Source organism: Hypomesus nipponensis, chromosome 22 (assembly GCF_054491055.1).
Source record: "Hypomesus nipponensis isolate SF chromosome 22, ASM5449105v1, whole genome shotgun sequence".
NCBI classification, from domain to species: domain Eukaryota; kingdom Metazoa; phylum Chordata; class Actinopteri; order Osmeriformes; family Osmeridae; genus Hypomesus; species Hypomesus nipponensis.
This window is the reverse complement of record NC_140382.1, coordinates 9,093,535-9,112,540: the sequence shown is the minus strand read 5'-3', so window position 1 is coordinate 9,112,540 and position 19,006 is coordinate 9,093,535. Positions and strand designations below refer to the sequence as shown.

The window sequence follows — 19,006 nt, the reverse complement described above, 5'->3', positions numbered from 1 at the left end:
CACAGTTTAAGGACAACTTAAAGGAGGTACATTATATGTTTTAGATGTGGGTCAGCAGTTCGAATAGTGATCTATACCTGCTCCCTGTGGACTGTAGAGACAGCAAGACAAACAATGTCATTTTAAAATGTAATTTTTTATATTTTTTAAACTGCAAATAAAAAAATAACTAAAAATAAAAACTTACTGACAGTGAAGAACAAGTAAGGTAATAGTACTCGAGAGGAAAACAGATTTAACGGTCCAGAGGTTCAGGCTAGTGACGACTGGCCAGGTAATTCACAGTGATGTGTGAAGCCTCAATTAACACGCTGATTGGTCTAGGTCAGATTAAGGGACAGGAAGTGATCACAGCCCAGGTGATCATGTGTCTCCCCCTGTGTTATTTAAAGAGCTGGTCTATTGAAAACATGCACTTCCTGAGATGGTCCTGGTCCGGGGCCCTCTGTTGTACCGTCTCACTCTGTGGGCTGTGGTGGCAGCAGCCTGCAGTGGGAACGTAACCGAGAGATGCATGCAGGACACCAAGGCTTTTCTCTGGGAGCTTAATCAGGACAGCCCAAGTCCGTATGCTGCTCTAAGTAAGTACCTGACTGTCTCCTAAGATGATATGTCGTCAAGCTGAAGGATATTTGAATTAAAGTAATGATGTGACACATCGTTGATGTGATGTGTGTATGTGTGCGTGCGCGCTTTTATGTACAGTGTACGATGCCTTTGGGAAGATAGGCAGCGATGTGAAAGGCGGCAACACTAACAGACCAGGGTCTCTCCAGGAGTGTCTCTCTGTCCAAGGCCCCTCCTTTTCAGGTCAATATTGCCAGGTGTTCCTCAAGCAGGTGAGGAGAACGAGTACTTAATGCAGACTTAGAACCCGCTTCACCAAAGCCACATCCTGACATTACTAATAAATGGTGGGAAAAACAAATAACCGATATAAGATCCAACCTAAAGCCTCCCCAGGGCATATTGTATCATATTGTGGCTTAATGCCAAGTTACTGTGTGTCCTGAATATGTATTTGTGTTATAGGACCCAGTCCAGTATTTTGTAGGCATCTGTGTTCCTGACTCCTGTGATGAAGAAGAGGTGCAGACCATGGTTGTTTACGGTCGGTGTCAAGGTCAAAAAATGATCACGGACCAAACAAAGAAAGACATGGGTCTCACACAACCATGTAAAGGTTCCTATTCTATCTCTTTTTTTTGGATCCATTGATAGAATGTAAATGTGCGTTTCCAGAAATGTTCCAGAAAGGTCACACGTCCCTCATCCCTCCGTTTCCGTCCATCCTGGTGGCCCAGTCCACTCAGGGCATCTTCATGACTCATTGTCTAAGCAACACGGCCACCCCGGACCTGTCTGCTGTTACCTGCCTGTAAATATCTCTGACCTAACCTATTGTTCTCTTATTAGCTCAAGGCAGAAAGGCATTGTTTCATGGGCTGTGGCCGTCTCTCTCTCATTCTCCTCCAGGTTTGTTTGTTGCGCCATGGTGGCTGTTCCCCTTGCTGCAACTGTACTCATAGCCATCATCAAGTGGCAGCTGAACAGAGAAGTCAGTCCAGGAGTGGAGTCTTCTTCTCTGAGCACCAACCCTAACATGTATGGGACCCTCATGCACAATGGCTCCCCTAGTGTTGATATAAACCACTGCACTCTCCAACAGCTAAACCAGGTCAGCGAGACAGACGACAACCATAGAGAGGACTCTGAGGAGAACAGTAAGTTTGTGTGTGTGCCTAACCCTAACCCCCAATAAACACCCTCCTCTGTGTACTGCTTGCAAGGCTACTGTGCGTAGCCTTCTCAGGAAGTATAGGTGCTTTAGGGCTGATTCTATTGCCGCATCCGATTACCAGGAGAGGTCATTCAACTCTGTTACACAAATGTGTATATGTGTGTGTAAACATGTACAGTACATGTGTGTCCATGTGTGTGTGTGTATTGGAGTCCCAACACCTCCAATCCTGTGTCCTGCCAGGCTGGGTCTACTCGTGCCTGCAGACCTTCTCCATCCAGAGGAGCAGCCAGGGGGTCCTGAGCTGGACGGGCACCAGGGCAAGCTACTCCTCCCTCAATGGTGTCCGTATCTTGAGCCTGCTCTGGATCATCTGTGGGCACACCATCCAGCTCAGCGCCTGGAACAACCTGGGTATGCCCTGATACAGCACATGTCGCCGATAGACCTCGCATAGAAAGAAGAGAACAACCTAGCCCTCTTTCAACTCACACTACTCGTTCCTACAAGACGATCTGGAATGACCTGATTCAATATTATTGTTATTATAGTAGATTATTGTGAAGCATATAAATGAGATGTTTCCATTACAGATAATGACAAGAGGTGGAAGGAGACAGTGGACAGCAATCCTCTGTATGTATTTGCTTTCAGTGGGCCTGTGTATCTGGCAGTAGACACCTTCCTGCTTTTGGGGTGAGTCTGGAACAATAAAGTAGCCCTGGAATAATTCTACAGATGAAAGTCAAGTGTGCACAAAGTGACTCCTCTTGCATGTGTGCACGTGTGTGTCAGAGGGCTCCTGAGTGCTAAGTCTCTACTGGGTTCCATACAAAAGTCTGATGACAAGTTGAGCCTCTGTCTGGTGGTCAGTTATCTCTTCAAGAGATTCAAAAGGTGGGTTCAATTTTTCCCCATATAGATAATGGAGTACTGGAAACGAATGATTTCTAAAATGTCTACGCTCTCGTCTGGTAAATCCTGCTGTCGTGTCTGTGTGTAACATATCCCCCACTCACCACCTGTCCAGAGTCCAGCCCCTGCACCTGTTCATCATCTGCGTGGCCATTGGATTCTTCTCTGTGGTCCATAGGGGAACCTTCTGGTTCATTGCTGAGGATGAAATCCTCAACTGCAAGAAGTACTGGTGGTCCAATCTGCTGCTGGTCAACAACCTCTTGACCATCACTGACATTGTGCGAACATAGTGTGTTTGGTGGGCTGGGGGAAAGAATATGGCAGGGCGGAGGAGGAATCGCTGTTGGCAACAAACATAAAGACTTTGTTTCGAATCTTTTTCCACAGTGTGCACCTTGGACCTGGTATCTGTCCCTAGACTTCCAGTTCTATGCCACCACACCGCTGCTTGTCTATCTCTACAGGCTGTGAGTCAGGCTCATCTGATAAAATCATGAATATATTTCACATCATTTTCCTGGCCTTCTATCACAGTATTTTCTCCTCACTGACAATGTTCATAAAAACTGGGTTGCTCAACATTATGTTCAAACAAATTATGATCGATGAGTTCAGCCATCACTGGACATGGAATTGATTTAAACTGGCATGCCTATTGCATTGTTTCAATTGTACATCTCCACCTTTCACTGTGGCAGGAACAAAGGTTTGCTGGTTGCCATTGCAGCAGTCTTACTGGTTTTGTCCAGTGTCACCAGTGCTGTCCTTACTGCTTTCCTGCACCTCCCAGTTCACCAACCAACGACTCTGTAAGACCTGCTCAAATAGTATTGGAAACACAGGAGATGTTTTGGAAGTAGTGTACACTACCCGTTTATGTAGTTCATGTTGCTTTTGTTTTCTGTTTGTGTTTTTCCAGTGCTTATAAAAGCTACTTTCAATATTACTACAATAAACCATACACCAGATATGGGCCCTACCTAATAGGAATCCTATCAGGGATATTCATGACCACCAAAAAGAATAACTTTATAAGACTCCAGGTATGATGCCATTCATATCTACTGTACAAGGCATGAACACAATACTCTGCAGATCTATGACCTCATTTAAAAGTGAGCGTTACCATGGCTGCATTGACTGTATATGTCTCTGTCTCTTCTGTGACAGTGGCAAGCAGCGCTGGGTTGGTTCACCTCCCTGTCAGTCATGGCTGTGCTGGTAGGATTGGCCTATGTTCTCCGTGAGGTCCCTGCCCAGGCCTCTGCCCCCCATGCTCTCTACCAGGGTCTCCATCGCCCCCTGTGGGCCTTGACTGTGGCCTGGGTAGTACTAGCCTGTGAGGAGGGCTATGGAGGTAAGAACAAAAATTGACTCGAAAGATGCACTACTACTCCTTGATCACCTGCTGTACTTGTTATATGCCCTATTTATACGTTGCTTTGGATAAAAGCATCAAATGAAGGAAACATTGGTAAATGTAATTATTTGCCTCTCTAACTCATTCTTTCTCTCTCAACAACTCTCTCTCTCTCTGCCTCCCTCTCTTTGCCTGTTTCCTTCTCTCTCTCCCACCCTCCAGGGTTCGTTGACAGGCTCCTGTCCCTCAGCCTGTGGGTTCCTCTGTCCAACATCAGCTTCGCCTGTTATCTCATCCACCCCATTCTTATCATCATCTACAATGGCAAACAGGAAACACCAATGCACTACACCGACATCAATTTCGTGAGTAGTTCATCATCCTACGTAGTTTTGAATCATCCTGACTGATCAGAAACTGGGTTCAAATGGGTTTGAGTGTCTAACGCTGTTTCCTTTTTTCTCCTCAGTTTTATCTGTTTATAGGCCACACAGTGCTCACACTGGTGGTGGGCTATGTTCTGACAGTCCTGGTGGAGAAGCCATACTTGTTCCTGAAGGGAAAGAACACAAAGTACCAAAACTAAGTCATTGGACATTGGACCAGTCAAAATGCAGCCTCAGCCTAGTTCTTCTCCATGGGATCTATTCCCTGTCCACTAGAACCAGTTCATAGACAACCCCAACAACTGACCTCCTACTCAGTCAGGTTTTAAAGAAATGGATATGTACATGTACAAGCAAGATGGTGCTCACTTACTGGGAGAAGCTGGACATTAGAACTGACATGTGGACCAAGTATGGACAAATGTAGACATGGAAGGAGTGTGCCAATTTAGTTGACATAAATATACTTCATTTACCGTTTGTTTTCACATAGTTTTGTGGTTAATGTCTAGTCAAGGTTTTGATTCTGTGATATTTGTGAAACCTCAAACCTTAACGCCTAAGTGTTTATTGAAAGTGGTCTAGAATGTACCGTAGTGCTGGAACATTCCAATAATAGAAGCAAAAACCCAGAGTCAGCGTGTGAGTGAAAACATTTTTAATTCACCGTAATCAACCTGTTGATTCAGATTACAAATGACCACTCTCTGAGATGAAGTGTCTCAGGTTTCAATTACCTCAGCCAGATCCAACACTCTCATATGCACTTTTTTCAGTCCAACTAAGTTTCCATGCCAAATAAAATTCCCAATTTCTTTCCTTGTGATACATAGCTCCCCCCAGTGGTCAGCTGTGAGATTGTCATTAAAGCGCTGAACAGCAAGGCAGTTCTGTGTAGAGGCTTTTGTAGTCGTTGCATTGAGAGTGACTCATCAGGCTGACTCATCCGAAAGGTCTGCGGCTCGATATGTACCACAGCTTCTTAACATGCTGTCCCTTTTAGCAATGGACAAGTGTGCCTTCCTGGTCTGTTGACATTTGGTCCAGGAGGTTAGCAGTTGTAGTCTCAGCCATCAGCCCCCCTCTACCCCACCCACCACCACAGTGTGTGCGTCAGAATGGTGATTAACATGGAATCATGTTTTAAGATCAGCATGGTGGAATGTGGAGTGTTATCATCTTAACAGCTTCGTGACATCTGTTGTTGGTTGACTCGGGTTATGAGCGAGAGTTTAAATGTTTTGGTTCGTATCATAGAGATCCACACTGTATAGTCTTCCACAGAAAACTGAATTAATCTCTACCACTTTTGAGAAGTCTAATCTCCATAGGAGGTCACATAAATAAGGTTCTACTATGGAATGTACAATTTAGATAATAGATCATCTCCGTCAAGAAAAAACATCTATTTCATTGGAGCTGGAATGACCTAAACTGTCTCTGGGACTAAATCAATTCCACTGTAAAGCCTGTCAAGCATTGCTCCATAGTTGTCTGTCAGACAGTGTTGTGTGTGACTCTGTCATTTCTGGGAAATGATCCTGCAGCAGTCTCCAGTCAGCCAGCCCCTCTTCTTGCGTGTGTAACACCCCCGTCCACCTGGCCCTGCGTAGGCATAGAGTCACCACTGGTCGGCCGGTGCCAAATGGCAAGTCGTTTGACAACACAAGGTAAATATAACTGAGTAAGGAAATCTGAAACCGTCCTCTGCATTTGGCTTCCTGAGACTTCCATGGGTTTGATTCAGCTCCGCTGAGAAGCTCGCACAACAACAGCAATTATCCACGTTTTCCATATTACAGAACCGAGCTGGACTAGAGGTCTGATGTGCCTGTGAGTCCTCCAAAAGGGAATTTTCTGATTCATACAAATCCCAGATACTTTTGTGAAAGTCCTCAGTTTTAGATAGGAACGTGTCATCTAATCTGTGCTCCACACTATTACAGTTTAGTATCTTTTTTTAACTGAATTGATTCTTCTATACTGTCACGGTCCACCCATCATAGAATACCTTCCTTCCTCTGCAGTTCCTCCTTTGATGAGGAACTTTTAAGAAGCCACAACGAGGGTCACCCTTCAGCTAGTGAGGGGCCATAACAACTGTAGGCAACAGTTTCTGTAGGCAAGACTGGAATGCATTTTAGATATAGTGTTGCAGATTCTCCTCGCAAATGACACAGAACAGTTTTTGGAGAATCTTTCCTCACGCAGGTACTCTGAAGTCTAAACCGCCAATGTAGAAGTAGCAACGTGCTGTAGTGTTCCGGGTAGATATACAGACGGAGCAATCAGTCTCTCAATTGTCGCCTTTCGTATCAGCTGAGGCCCTTGGTCTGCCATGTCAGCCACTAAAGCAACATGTGTACCTGATTGGCTGTACTGCTGGCCGAGTACTCCCTGTGCCCTATGGACCCTCTCATGCTGAGTGTTGGAGAAAGCAGTGATAAGTAAAGACACAACACAGCATACTGGAGGGTGTATCGAACCCACAGAACATAAGTCTCACACTTGTTCGCACACACTGTGCCCTCTGGGTGTTATGTCACCTTAGCACTTTGTGTGTTTACAAAACAGGAACAGGTGTGGTAGGATGGGGGGGGACTGAAGAGAAGGACTGACCTCTGTGTGTGTGACCTTCAAACCCTCAACAACCTCACCAGTTGTTTCACAATGAGACAGTGGAGCTTAAATAAACGACCCTATTACAAAACAGAACTACAGACAGATTATGTCACTATGGAAAATTACAGACAACCATTATTTCAAATGCAAACAGGCTTTCAGGCTTTGTGTTGACTGCTCCCCAGTCTCCAGTCACCAGTAACCAATGCTAAAACTGAAAGACTGCAAGAGGAGGAGCGCAGTACCAGGTGTTTTGAAAGAGGATGGGTAGGTAGGTTTGGAGGCGTAGGATAGTCTGGAGGGGTGACAGGGTGTTCTCCTCAGCCATGGTGTGCTGCAGTGAAATGGCTGTGGTTGATGCTGCAGTGAAATGGCTGTGGTTGATGCTGCAGTGATATGGCTGTGGTTGATGCTGCAGTGATATGGCTGTGGTTGATGCTGCAGTGAAATGGCTGTGGTTGATGCTGCAGTGATATGGCTGTGGTTGATGCTGCAGTGATATGGCTGTGGTTGATGCTGCAGTGATATGGCTGTGGTTGATGCTGCAGTGATATGGCTGTGGTTGATGCTGCAGTGATATGGCTGTGGTTGATGCTGCAGTGATATGGCTGTGGTTGATGCTGCAGTGATATGGCTGTGGTTGATGCTGCAGTGATATGGCTGTGGTTGATGCTGCAGTGATATGGCTGTGGTTGATGCTGCAGTGATATGGCTGTGGTTGATGCTGCAGTGATATGGCTGTGGTTGATGCTGCAGTGATATGGCTGTGGTTGATGCTGCAGTGATATGGCTGTGGTTGATGCTGCAGTGATATGGCTGTGGTTGATGCTGCAGTGATATGGCTGTGGTTGATGCTGCAGTGATATGGCTTTGGTTGATGCTGCAGTGATATTGCTGTGGTTGATGCTGCAGTGAAATGGCTGTGGCTGTGTCCAGGTGGGGTTTTGGGCTGTGGGGATGGGCTGGGTGTGGGTGTGGAGGAAGGATACGAAGGGGATAGACATGGGCAAGAAGGGGAGGGTGAGATATTAAGGCCCTAAAAAGAGAAGGAGAAAAGCTTTGTCACGGTACATTCTGTGGGGAATGGGACTGATGGGCAAAGTGGAGAGAGGGAGAGGGGGACAGGTGTACAAACAGACGCTGTGGTCAACAGTGTGCACTCACTATCTGGGCTGCATTGAAAAGCGTGTTCTGTAAGCCCTCGTGCTCCCTGAGTTGAGGTCGTTTTCTTTGGTTCTGTCCTCAACAACCGCACAGTTTTAAGGTGACAGCTAAATCTTCCTTAACAGCAACCACACAGAGGTGGGGACTGGGCCATAGACAGAAGGGCATCCAGCCTGTGTGCTCTCATCTCTCACATACTTTGATATTCACTGACCTGGATATCAGCCAGTTGAGTAGGCTATCAGCCAGTTGATATCTACAAGGCTTTAAATCACTTCATCACATCTTTTCCATGCCATCTACCCAAGCTAGGATACCTTTCCTCGAATTGAGCCGTGGAAATATGTGGTGCCCGGCCACCTGTCAAGGGGGGCTACCTCACATTTCCATCTCACGGGGTCAGTAGAGCTGACTTTAAAGGGTAGTATGGACAACTGAGCCCAAGGAGATGAGGGGGGTTGTGTGTAGACTCTGTCAATAAGGCCTAACCTAGCCGGCTACTTCCCCTTAGTCTACAGTGAAACCCAGAGTTGTGCCTCAATGCCTCCTCTAGACAGCATTCCATAGCACAGCGTCCCAGATTCCTATCACCATCACAGTGTTCTGTGGCGCCACTAAGATTACAAAGGAGAATGGGCACTAAACCTAATGACCACAAGCGTTTTCATACATACATATGTTTTTAAACATGTTAGAGCTGGATGTTTGTAAGGGCAATCGTCAGTGAAACCGACAGAAATATTGAGTATGTGTTGGGTCCTCAGGATTGGCATGTGTCCTTGCTATCAGGTAACTGACTTTGTACTTGAGGGGGGCAACAGCTAAAAATACATGCCCCTTTGGCTAAGCTTGAGCTTGTACCCCATGTCCAGTCTGTTTAATCAACCACGCGGATGTAAAAAAGGTATGTAAAAGCCTTTTGGAAATACCCCTCTCTATGCAGACACCTGACTGTCTTAAAGTTATGTGAGGTCTGTTGTTGTTATTTGACAGGGTTTGTTTGGGCTGTTCACTTTAATGTGTTTACTGTAAGTGTTAATTCTGGACAAAAAATAAATGTACATGGAAATTGTTGTTGTTGGACCCAAAACAAATGTTATCAAAGTGTTAATCCTGGTTTCAGTATTTGCTTTGATATTTCTGAAATCAATTGTTTAGATAAATTATAGATAAATCAAAACGGTTGCAGATTGTGATGAGTTATTCATCAACATGTAGGTAGTGTGTCAGTGGTTGTTTAATAAAACACCTGGTTGATGATGACAGTTCTAGTGTGACGTTAGTGACATTTATGGCGACCTACATTTGCCAGACTGCATTAAGCTTCTATAGAGGTACATGTATAAGGTTGCTATGGTAGCAAGGCATATTTAGATAGTCTTTAACAGCCTTTGATTTGGATGAAGAACACACTGGCATGATCATGTAATCTGTTATTATACTGACTGGCATATACAGCATGTGGGCAGACGGAGCACATGCTGACAGCTTTATTGTTCCTTAATGTCAGACCAAACAAATGTATGACCTTTCACCTGGGGGTAGGGGGGATATGGGTCACAGTGACAGTCGTGATAAGTCACATAGTTGATCCTAGGCAGCATCAAAACAATAATTAGATTAAATTATCTGTGTGTATCTCCAGTTCTCTGGCGCATGGTCGGCACTCAGATGCATTCTAATTGGACAATATGGGAGGAAAATATTTATAATAAGCTACCATTCACTGGAAACAACAATGGTCAAATACAATTCTTGACATCTTTAAAGGTGTGAAAAAACAATAATGTGTACAGGCAGATCATGTTGATGTTTTAGTGTAGGGGAAGATGGAACCTATGTGGAGCAGGTTTATATAAGCCTAGTCTGAACTTTGTCAACAGGTCTCTTACTAGTCTTGGTAAACATCGCAAATGTCCCTGTTCAGGCGCCCTTCATCTTAAATGGAATTCCACTGACACAGGACACAGGGTGAACTGGTATTCTTCCAGAATGGCTGCCTTTCCCCCTGCCCCCACCCCCTCTTCTCCTCCTCCCTGGAAATTAAAACAGGCTGCACCTCCCTCCCCACCCCCACCCCCCCACACACACACACACACACACACACACTTGTGTCCTGTCCTCTCCAATCTCTCTGGATGGCACCACACTGGCTACATCAGGTCATTAGGTCATCTGATGGTTCAAGCAACTAGTGTAGCTATCTATGACAGAGTAGAATTCCTGGATGTGACCTGACAGCCAGAGAGAGTTATTGGTCTCATTGAGTGATGATTAACACTGCTGCTAAACCTTCTGATGCTGATGAACTGCTGCTGACTGTTTTCTTTCCTTGTTTTGTTCACCCCTTGACTTTACACAAGTGTATAGAGAAGTTTTACTGCTTGGGAGGAAATTACAGCTGATCAGGTTGATTCTGAAGAGGCCAATCATTTACTGTTTGCTAACCTCCCCACTGTACAGTCACAAGCCCTGCCCACACCCTTCACCCTGGGGTTACTGGGGAAAAAACACCAATGGTGTGACTGTAGTCTAAGTTCTGGAGTTTATACACATTTCTCAGTCAGCTGAGAGGACAGTGTAAGACCAGACAAGCAATTGGACACAAGAATTATAAATAGATCAAAGACTCAGAGACGGGCCTGGTTAGGCAGGAAGGTCAGAGAGCTCATTTGATAGTGAACACGAAGAAAACGGAGACAAGAGATGACAGGTGGCATGAAGAAAAGAAGGCGGATAAATACAAAAGGCAGTGCTTGAATATTATGTTAGTCTTCATACCGGTCTCAGCACAGGATATGGGGAATACACTAGAGTAAAAGGGGACATACTCACAAGACTGCAATACAATAATCAATACAACTGAGTATAGTAAAATGTAGATAACAATGGATAATCTAATGCAAGATGTGAATAAGGCAAAACTTGATCACTGATTTGGATTGACACATGCCAACAGTAAATCCTTCAATTTCTTTGCAATCACAACTCCGGCTACCCCCTCTAAGACTCAACAGCCACTTCTCCTCATGAACCCCATGTCAGGCCTCCCAGACAGCTTGATGGACCAGGACGGCATCTCCAATCCTGGCACACTCCCTGACTCAGTGCAGACACCTCAGAACATTTCAATCGGGACCATTGAGTACAGTCTCAGGATTGAAAGGGCAGTGGATGACAAGGCAGTGGATGACAGGACTGTCGATGACAGGGCAGTGGATGACAGGGCAGTGGATGACAGGACTGTCGATGACAGGGCAGTGGATGACAGGACTGTCGATGACAGGGCAGTGGATGACAGGACTGTCGATGACAGGGCAGTGGATGACAGGACTGTCGATGACAGGGCAGTGGATGACAAGGCAGTGGATGACAAGGCAGTGGATGACAGGGCAGTGGATGACAAGGCAGTGGATGACAGGACTGTCGATGACAGGGCAGTGGATGACAATGTGACTGACTGTGAGTCTGACTATGACACACGTGTCTTAATCTTGCTCTCGAAGGATCCAACGACAGAAGCCAACCGGATTAGTGAACAGGGGCCCCTGAGCCTGTCAGAAATGGGCCAGAGCGAAATCGAGCTGCCCTCTGTCACTGTTGGGAGCTTAACAAGCAAGATCAGGCCCACGACACCAGAGGTTATCTTCACATCCACAGAGGAGGAAGAAAGTGACACTTCTAATGAGTTGTGGTTGGACGCGTGCCAATACTTGGCAGATGAGGAGAATGAGGGGGCTATTTTAGACAAGTGTGGACATTCTCTGGACGTGAGCAGGACTTGGCCAAGATTCTCTGCCGACAACACAAAGGTGTCAGATTTCACCTGTGGAGCGGACACTGTCATTGGTCAGCTTGGCAGTGACTTGGACCACTTGAGGCCACCGGTTGAGAGGTGGCTGTCTGCAGACAGCTGGTCAAGCGCACTTTCAGACTGGGCGGTCGAAGAACAAGTCCCTGAGGACGTCATTGCAGCCTTCACGCCAACACAAACAGCCACTCAGGGACATCCACAGTTGCCCATGGCCATCCAGGACCAGATGTTGGAGCCCAGCCCCAGCACAGAGAGCCCCATCCTCACAGGGCAACACTGTTTCAGCACCACCAGCCCTACCATCCCAGGCAAACTACCTAAGGAAGCCCAGTTTCAGGTCAGATACAGAGAAGACAACCAGACAACCAAGTTGAAGAGGGAAAAACCATCAGTGAATGGAGATAAGGAGCCCAGAGAGAGCCAAGCCACCCAAGATGACAGCTTTGACTGCCCTGCAGACACACTCTGTGGCACACGGGGCTCTGAACAATGTCTTTTTGGTGAGGGCGCACCATCAGACAGAGATTTTACAGGGAATTATGAAGCTGGTGTGGTAACAGACACTCTCTTATTGTCCGCTGAAGAGGACAGTGAGTGTCAATATACCTTCCTGGAGGGTGACTATACCTTTGTGAAGAAGGAAAAAACAGAGGTAGGATTTCATCATTTATGTTTTTTATGTTTGGTATTAGTTTTGAGAAAATATTCTGTGTTTTATTGGAATTTTTATTGGAATTGCTTTTTGAATACCAAAATGGTACAGTGTGTGTGTCTGAGAAGCTACACTTAAGGGCATATTTTCATGGGAAAGAAGAAAGCTGGTAAATTAGGTTAAGGAGAGTAGTGTCATACACTCATGTATCACACCCTTACACTGGAGTGATGTCACCTTGAGATGTACCCTTGATGATCTATGCATGGTGTAAAGGTAACACACTAGCCACAGCCACGTCAAAATAAATAATTCCACTGCAACACCCAATGTTTTAACGTCATCCCTATCCGGCTGAGCTCTGCTCTCGACCTGGCACCAAATCAGTCTACTGGTTCATAAGAATAGTCACCTGGCACAGTTCTCAAGTCATCCTCTTTGTACTCTGGCTTGGAAATTGGAAGGAGTCCACCAGTCTTTTAGCTGAATTTGTCCACGAAGCCTGGCTACTGTGTTTCAGACTGACAGCAGGGTATGGAAAGGAAATGGGAGGGCTGGAGATAAGGTATCCCATGGATAAAAATGGCGTCTAATTATAACGGGTGTTTGGTTATATAAGCACGCATCGCAAGCGTGTTAGACAAGTGGGGTGAAGGGAGAGCACAGCTGACGATGTAACAGAAACTCCCCCTCCCCAGCATGCGGATACACAGTCTCAAGAAGCTCACTGGCTGACTGGTCTATGGAGGCTACTTTGGATTGGCTCTGCCCTCGGGCTGCGTATAAAGAGGGCTTGTTTGTTTTAGTAGTCTGAGAACTACCCTTTATGTAGAGAGGGCCATATTGACAGTAACTCTGACATGTAAGCATGATGTTTTGTCCAATCCTGTCCTGACGTTCCATAGAAAGGTACGTCTATGACATGAATGCTCTGTGAACGATAATGTGAGAAATGTGGAGGATAACGTGTTTTAACCAAACACTGCCAGCTAAAACATTAACAGCTACCTACTATTTTACAATACAAAAACTGTTGCATACAAAAACATTGTACGTTTGCTGGAACTGTCAAATAAACACATATACATCCTTGATTACTATACATTTAATAATGAGAATGAGCTATGTTATAACATGTAACAAAATGTTTCGTAAACATAATGATTAAATCTACTTAAAATTATTTTTGTGTGATTTTTTTTGTTTCTCCAGAGTTGTAGAGAAGTACGGAGGAAGGTGACAGAGGAAGGCGTTGTGACACAGCTGGCTTCACTGGTGGAGGAGAGAGGCGCAGGGAGTTATGGGTCAGCAATAAGCCTCTCACATTTCCCATGTCAAGAGGCGACCAAGGTTGAGTGTTTGTGTGGCAAAGCAGCCGAACAGTTGACCGAGCTTCACATCTCCACACACACCCAGAGGAACACTCTTGTGACCACAGACTTGCAAGGAAAGGGCACACACGTGTCCTTAAACACATCGTCCCTTCAGGAGGGGAACAAGGAAGGAACATGGGGGAGTCCACATTTTATTATTCCATTAGCTCCTCTCAGTGTTGGCTCCACTCATAGGTCAGACAGTGCTTTGGGAGGAGAGCCAGCCTGTGCCAAGAGCTCTTTCAATGGTGCCAAAGGCCACACGTGTCCCTGTACACAACCTAGCGAACTTTGGCTATCCTTTAGAGGAAATACTAAAAAGCCAAATTTGAACAATCATGTTAAAAACTTGTCAGGTGGGCATCGTGGACAGTTGACGTTTGGCTCCGGTTGGAGTCTGAATAAAGATTCTCTCACGTACTCTGGGGAAAAGAAGGAGTTTTCCTTCAATGACAAGACAACAAACGCCCACGAATTCAGGGAACTTGGCAAAGAACTATCCAATCTGGTCATACTGACCGGTGATAAATTTGTGGTTTCTGAGGAAGACCGAGTTGCCTGTGTCACACTGGATCTCCAGGACTCCTTGACCTCCAGTTTTAAACCTGTTTTCAAATCTGTTATGGCGGGCAACGGACATTGCATTATGGATCAGAAAATGGGCCAGAAGATGCCGCACAAATCGGCCAAGAACACTTCAGAGATGAAAACACGCTCCAAGAAGGATTTCTGTCACCAATTAGCTCCGCAGCCTTCAAAGAAGCAGGAGAACCAGATTATTGGACCGAACCAAATATCCTCAAAGCAGCAGGAGAATAAGGGAGCCAATGAGAACCAGGACAACAGCTTGGTGACCGTCATAGAGACCGGTGTCATCACAGAGAAAGTTGCAAAAGCCCATGGTAAGAAAAAGAAAAAACACTCCCAGAATGCGGCGGTGAAAAGCGAGGCTGAACCATTGGTGGAGGTAGAGAACGGAGCTAAACAGAAAATAGCAAAAGGTAAGAATGACATTGCTGAGGCCAAGGCGTCTGCCGTGAGTGGGCAAAGTAACCCAACATCAGCTTGTCAGAAAGACAACAGTGAAACAGATTACCCTGAAAGACAGCCACAGCAACCTGCTGTCAAATATGCATCTGAGGGGGGCACTAACAAAGGGGTCTCTGTAGGGGAACCTCTCTCTGTGGCCCCAAAGGTACCCCAGAATATTGTCTTATTGGGCCAGCGGAGTGATGATGTCATCAAACGGCGACGTGTTTCTGAGCTGAAGTTGGGTAAGCATGTGGTGGAATCCAAAGCACAGCAGTCAGAGTGTTCTGTCCGAGCGAGGGGAGAGGAGACCAAGGCACCTGTGGAAACAGCTCGGAAAAAAGCCTACAGTGAAGTGGTCAAGAAGAAGGTTCACAGAAACATAGAAGGTCAATGGAAAGTCTAATCAAAGTTTCAATCCAATAACTGTAACATTTTGCCTGGGTGGTTTCCAATGTCTGTACACATCTTTCTCCAGTGCCCAGAGTGGTACAGCCCATTCAGGCAGCACCCATGGATGAAGACCCTCAGAGCCTCTGTCTGTGGTGCCAGTTCTCCGCTGTGTTCACAGACCACACAGTCACATGGACCAGAGACGGTGCTGCCCTGGCTGTGGTCCATAGAAGGTGAGTCCGCTTCTTATCTTGGGTGTTTTTTGTCTCACCACTGGGTGGTGCTCTTCTCCACCACAAGGAGCAAATGCCTTTCATAACCAGTGTGGTGATGATTCAACCCCAATCTAGAGTGGGAGGAAGAGACACGTTTTCTGTTTATTCGTTTTTTCTCAGCTTTCTCACCAGAAAAAAACCCCACTTCTCATGTAGACTTGGCTAAAGCAAATCACAGCCACTGGGTGACATCTCCTAACGTCACATAAAAAAGAATCACGTTTTACAGGGCACTGTGAGAACAGTCTCACTTAGACATGGTCATATTTGTCTTCTGTCGAGACTTGTGAGCCATGTTGAGTGGTGTTTCCAACTGCCTCTCTCCTTCGTCCAGTGCAGGAGATGAGAGTCGAGTGTCCGTCGCTCTCTCCAAGGCCTCTAACAAGGACCTGGGAAGGTACCAGTGCTGCCTCAGATGTCCTGATGGCTCCGTCTCTCTGGACTATCACCTCACCTATGAAGGTATGAATGCAACACTCTTCCTCTGCCAGAGAGAAGGAGGGAGGTAGGATGTAAACGACCACTGCGGATCTAATTCTGACTCCACAATGGAACTTACCTTTTTTGTTTTCTGACCTCGCTCCCACAGTGCTCAGTGAGATAATCATCCCCCCTCAGAGAAATATCCCAGGTACAAAATAACAACTATTTAAAGAACATACACTGATGACCCAAAACATTATGACCCACCTGCCCAATATGCGGTTGGTCCTCCATGTGCTGCCAAAACAGTACCAACCCACCGAGGCATAGACTCTACCAGCTCCCTGAAGATGTCTTGTGGTATCTGGCACCAAAACATTAGCAGCTCATCCTTCAAGTCCTGTCACTCGGCACTGTTTTAACGGCAGGCAGAAGACCAACAGCATATTAGTCAGAGGGTTGTCATTTTTGGGCTTATCGACATAAGCAACCGTCTTCTACAGATGAATCATTACATTCATGGTGTTTCTCATGTGTGTCTTCCAGCTGCCCCTGCAGAGGTGGAGGAGGAAGAAGAGGAGATCAAGTGCTCCAGGCTTCTGTTTCACAAGGACTTCCTGTGTGACCAGCACTTTGCTGAGGACCAGTCTGCTAGCGTTGTGACGGAGAAGGTCCACTTTGGCGAGGGCATGCACCGCCGTGCCTTTCGCACCAAGATGCAGGCTGGCATGGTCTCTGTATTTATGCCTGGGCACCCCTGCGTGCTGAAGGTCCACAACGCCATCAGCTACGGAACCAAGAACAATGAGGAGCTGATTCAGAGGAACTACAACCTGGCCGTCGAGGTAAGTAGTTAGGTTGCTCCGGTATTGATGGCCAGCAGATCCTGCAAGGTTCTAATGTTCTGGTGCGTGTGTCTGTAGGAGTGCCACGTCCAGAACACAGCCAGAGAGTACATCAAGGCCTACACAGTTGTGGCCCAGTCCAAGGAGTCCTTTGGTGATGTTCCAGAGTGAGTATTGCCTCTTTAAAGAGAAACATTTTGAGCAAACATTTAAGTACATTTGTGATCTTGATGGTTGAGTATGCGTTTGTGCGACAATTTTAGGATCATTCCCATCTACCTGGTCCACCGGCCATCCAATGACATCCCATATGCCACCCTGGAGGAGGAGCTGCGGGGAGACTTTGTCAAGTACTCAGTGAGGGACGGGAAGGAGATCAACCTGATGAGACGAGACTCTGAGGCTGGGCAGAAGTGCTGCACCTTCCAGCACTGGGTTTACCACAAGACTGAAGGAAACCTGCTGGTCACTGACATGCAAGGTGGGTTAAAGCGAATGGTCACGCACATATATACATAAACACATGCACAGCGAGGACGTTGTTTTTTGCAACATATATCTCGTCTCACTCTAGGAGTTGGAATGAGACTGACAGATGTGGGAATCGCAACCTGTAAGAAAGGGTGAGCATGTTTATGAGTGAGAGAGAGGAACATAGAAAAGGCGATGTGATAAATTTGATTGGGTATAGTGATTGTGGTTGGGATTGACTAATTGTGCCTTGTGTCTACTTTATCCAGATATAGAGGTTTCCGTGGTAACTGTGCCTCATCCTTCATCGACCAGTTCAAAGTCTTGCACCTGTGCAACAAGTACTGTGAGCTGTTGGGACTCAAATCTCTACAGCCTAAACCCAAGAAGGTGGTATCTGCCCCTAAACCTAAAGCACACCCTACCCCTAAAAAAAAGACATTTGGACCCACTGTCAAGGGCAAGCTCTGATAGGTCGATGCCCTCAGATCACAGGCATTAGCTGGCTGTCGGAGATGGCAGAGTCAAGGTTGCGCCACATGCTGTTAGGGCTTTGATCTGGGTTTGGGGCCTAAACTGTGGAGAAATCAGTCATTTGTTCAGATTAACAGGTGTATTTCTTGTATTTCAGCAGTTTGGGGACAGGATAAACGTCTTACATTTTATTGGACTTCACATTAAGTATTTGTCTGTTTTTTGTACTTTGAAGGCACATTTGAACATTTTGATTGATTTAACATGTGTCATATGAATACATACAGCAGTTTGTAAAATAATTTTTTTTTAGCAGAAAGATGATTCTGCTACAGTTGAAAGGTGAAAATATTGTACGTAGAAGTTGGACTGAGTTTTGTTCCAAGGCAATGAGACATTGTGGTCTCCGAAACTACAGTATCTATGTATATTTTCTAGTGTGTAATACAATTTGTTTATTTAGTAAATACTTTTGTCTAATTTTGACTCTTTTTGTTTACTTTATCATGACATTCACCACATTACCAAAATATGTATAATGTATGATATAAAATGATCCACAAGTCTACAACCAAAGCTTAAATAATCTATTATAACTATGTTTAAGGGACATTTATAACGATTGCCAGTTATTAACCTTCACAGAAGTCCCAAGGGAGGTAGAGTGTGATTCTAACACTTGAGAGCCACACCTTCCCTGCCGACATCTTAAGCCAGCTGTCGGCTTCTACAACCTTGTCAGAATGTTGGCTGTGCCTCTAACCCTGCCAGGTGGTTATGGGAGATGACATCTGAGCTGCCAGCCTCTACACTGTTCACACCACTGCTACTGTAATTTAGGTTGTCTTACTGAATTAGGTAGGGTGGTGCAATGGGTGGTAGTGGTCCTCATCAACTGTCCATTTGTGTTGATGTTAGTGTGTGAGAGAGTGAGAGAGTTTACAGATATCGACATTGTCACTGCTGTTTGTCGGCTATTTTCATAGCCATGTATTCTGATGTCATACAGTCACAGTTTGGCAGCCAGAAATGACATGGCATGACAGCTCCGTTGAAATTTTTAAAT

At 45.7% G+C, this 19,006-nt stretch overlaps 2 protein-coding genes across 4 annotated transcripts; both read left to right on the top strand.

The window, feature by feature from the left end:
* The first annotated feature begins 334 nt into the window (after window positions 1-334).
* On the top strand, window positions 335-4,880 carry oacyl (O-acyltransferase like). The gene is made up of 15 exons (XM_084687370.1): window positions 335-581; window positions 706-839; window positions 1,033-1,111; window positions 1,243-1,378; window positions 1,477-1,724; window positions 1,985-2,155; window positions 2,335-2,437; window positions 2,537-2,638; window positions 2,772-2,937; window positions 3,047-3,126; window positions 3,358-3,468; window positions 3,579-3,702; window positions 3,830-4,016; window positions 4,242-4,384; window positions 4,489-4,880. The coding sequence occupies exons 1-15, from the start codon at window positions 425-427 to the stop codon at window positions 4,603-4,605; spliced, it is 2,058 nt and encodes a 685-aa protein (XP_084543496.1). The 5' UTR covers window positions 335-424; the 3' UTR covers window positions 4,606-4,880.
* A 5,639-nt stretch (window positions 4,881-10,519) lies between these two features.
* alpk2 (alpha-kinase 2) lies at window positions 10,520-18,420 on the top strand. 3 transcript variants are annotated; one of them, XM_084687177.1, is made up of 10 exons: window positions 10,520-12,657; window positions 13,870-15,448; window positions 15,538-15,685; window positions 16,062-16,189; window positions 16,317-16,358; window positions 16,697-16,995; window positions 17,074-17,162; window positions 17,259-17,476; window positions 17,570-17,618; window positions 17,736-18,420. In XM_084687177.1, exons 1-10 carry the CDS (start codon window positions 11,221-11,223, stop codon window positions 17,935-17,937), a joined length of 4,191 nt encoding a protein of 1,396 aa, XP_084543303.1. In that variant the 5' UTR covers window positions 10,520-11,220; the 3' UTR covers window positions 17,938-18,420. The 3 variants fall into 3 exon arrangements, with proteins under 3 accessions (XP_084543303.1, XP_084543305.1, XP_084543304.1); XM_084687179.1 differs by lacking the exon at window positions 16,317-16,358; XM_084687178.1 differs by lacking the exon at window positions 17,570-17,618.
* The last annotated feature ends 586 nt before the right edge of the window (window positions 18,421-19,006 follow it).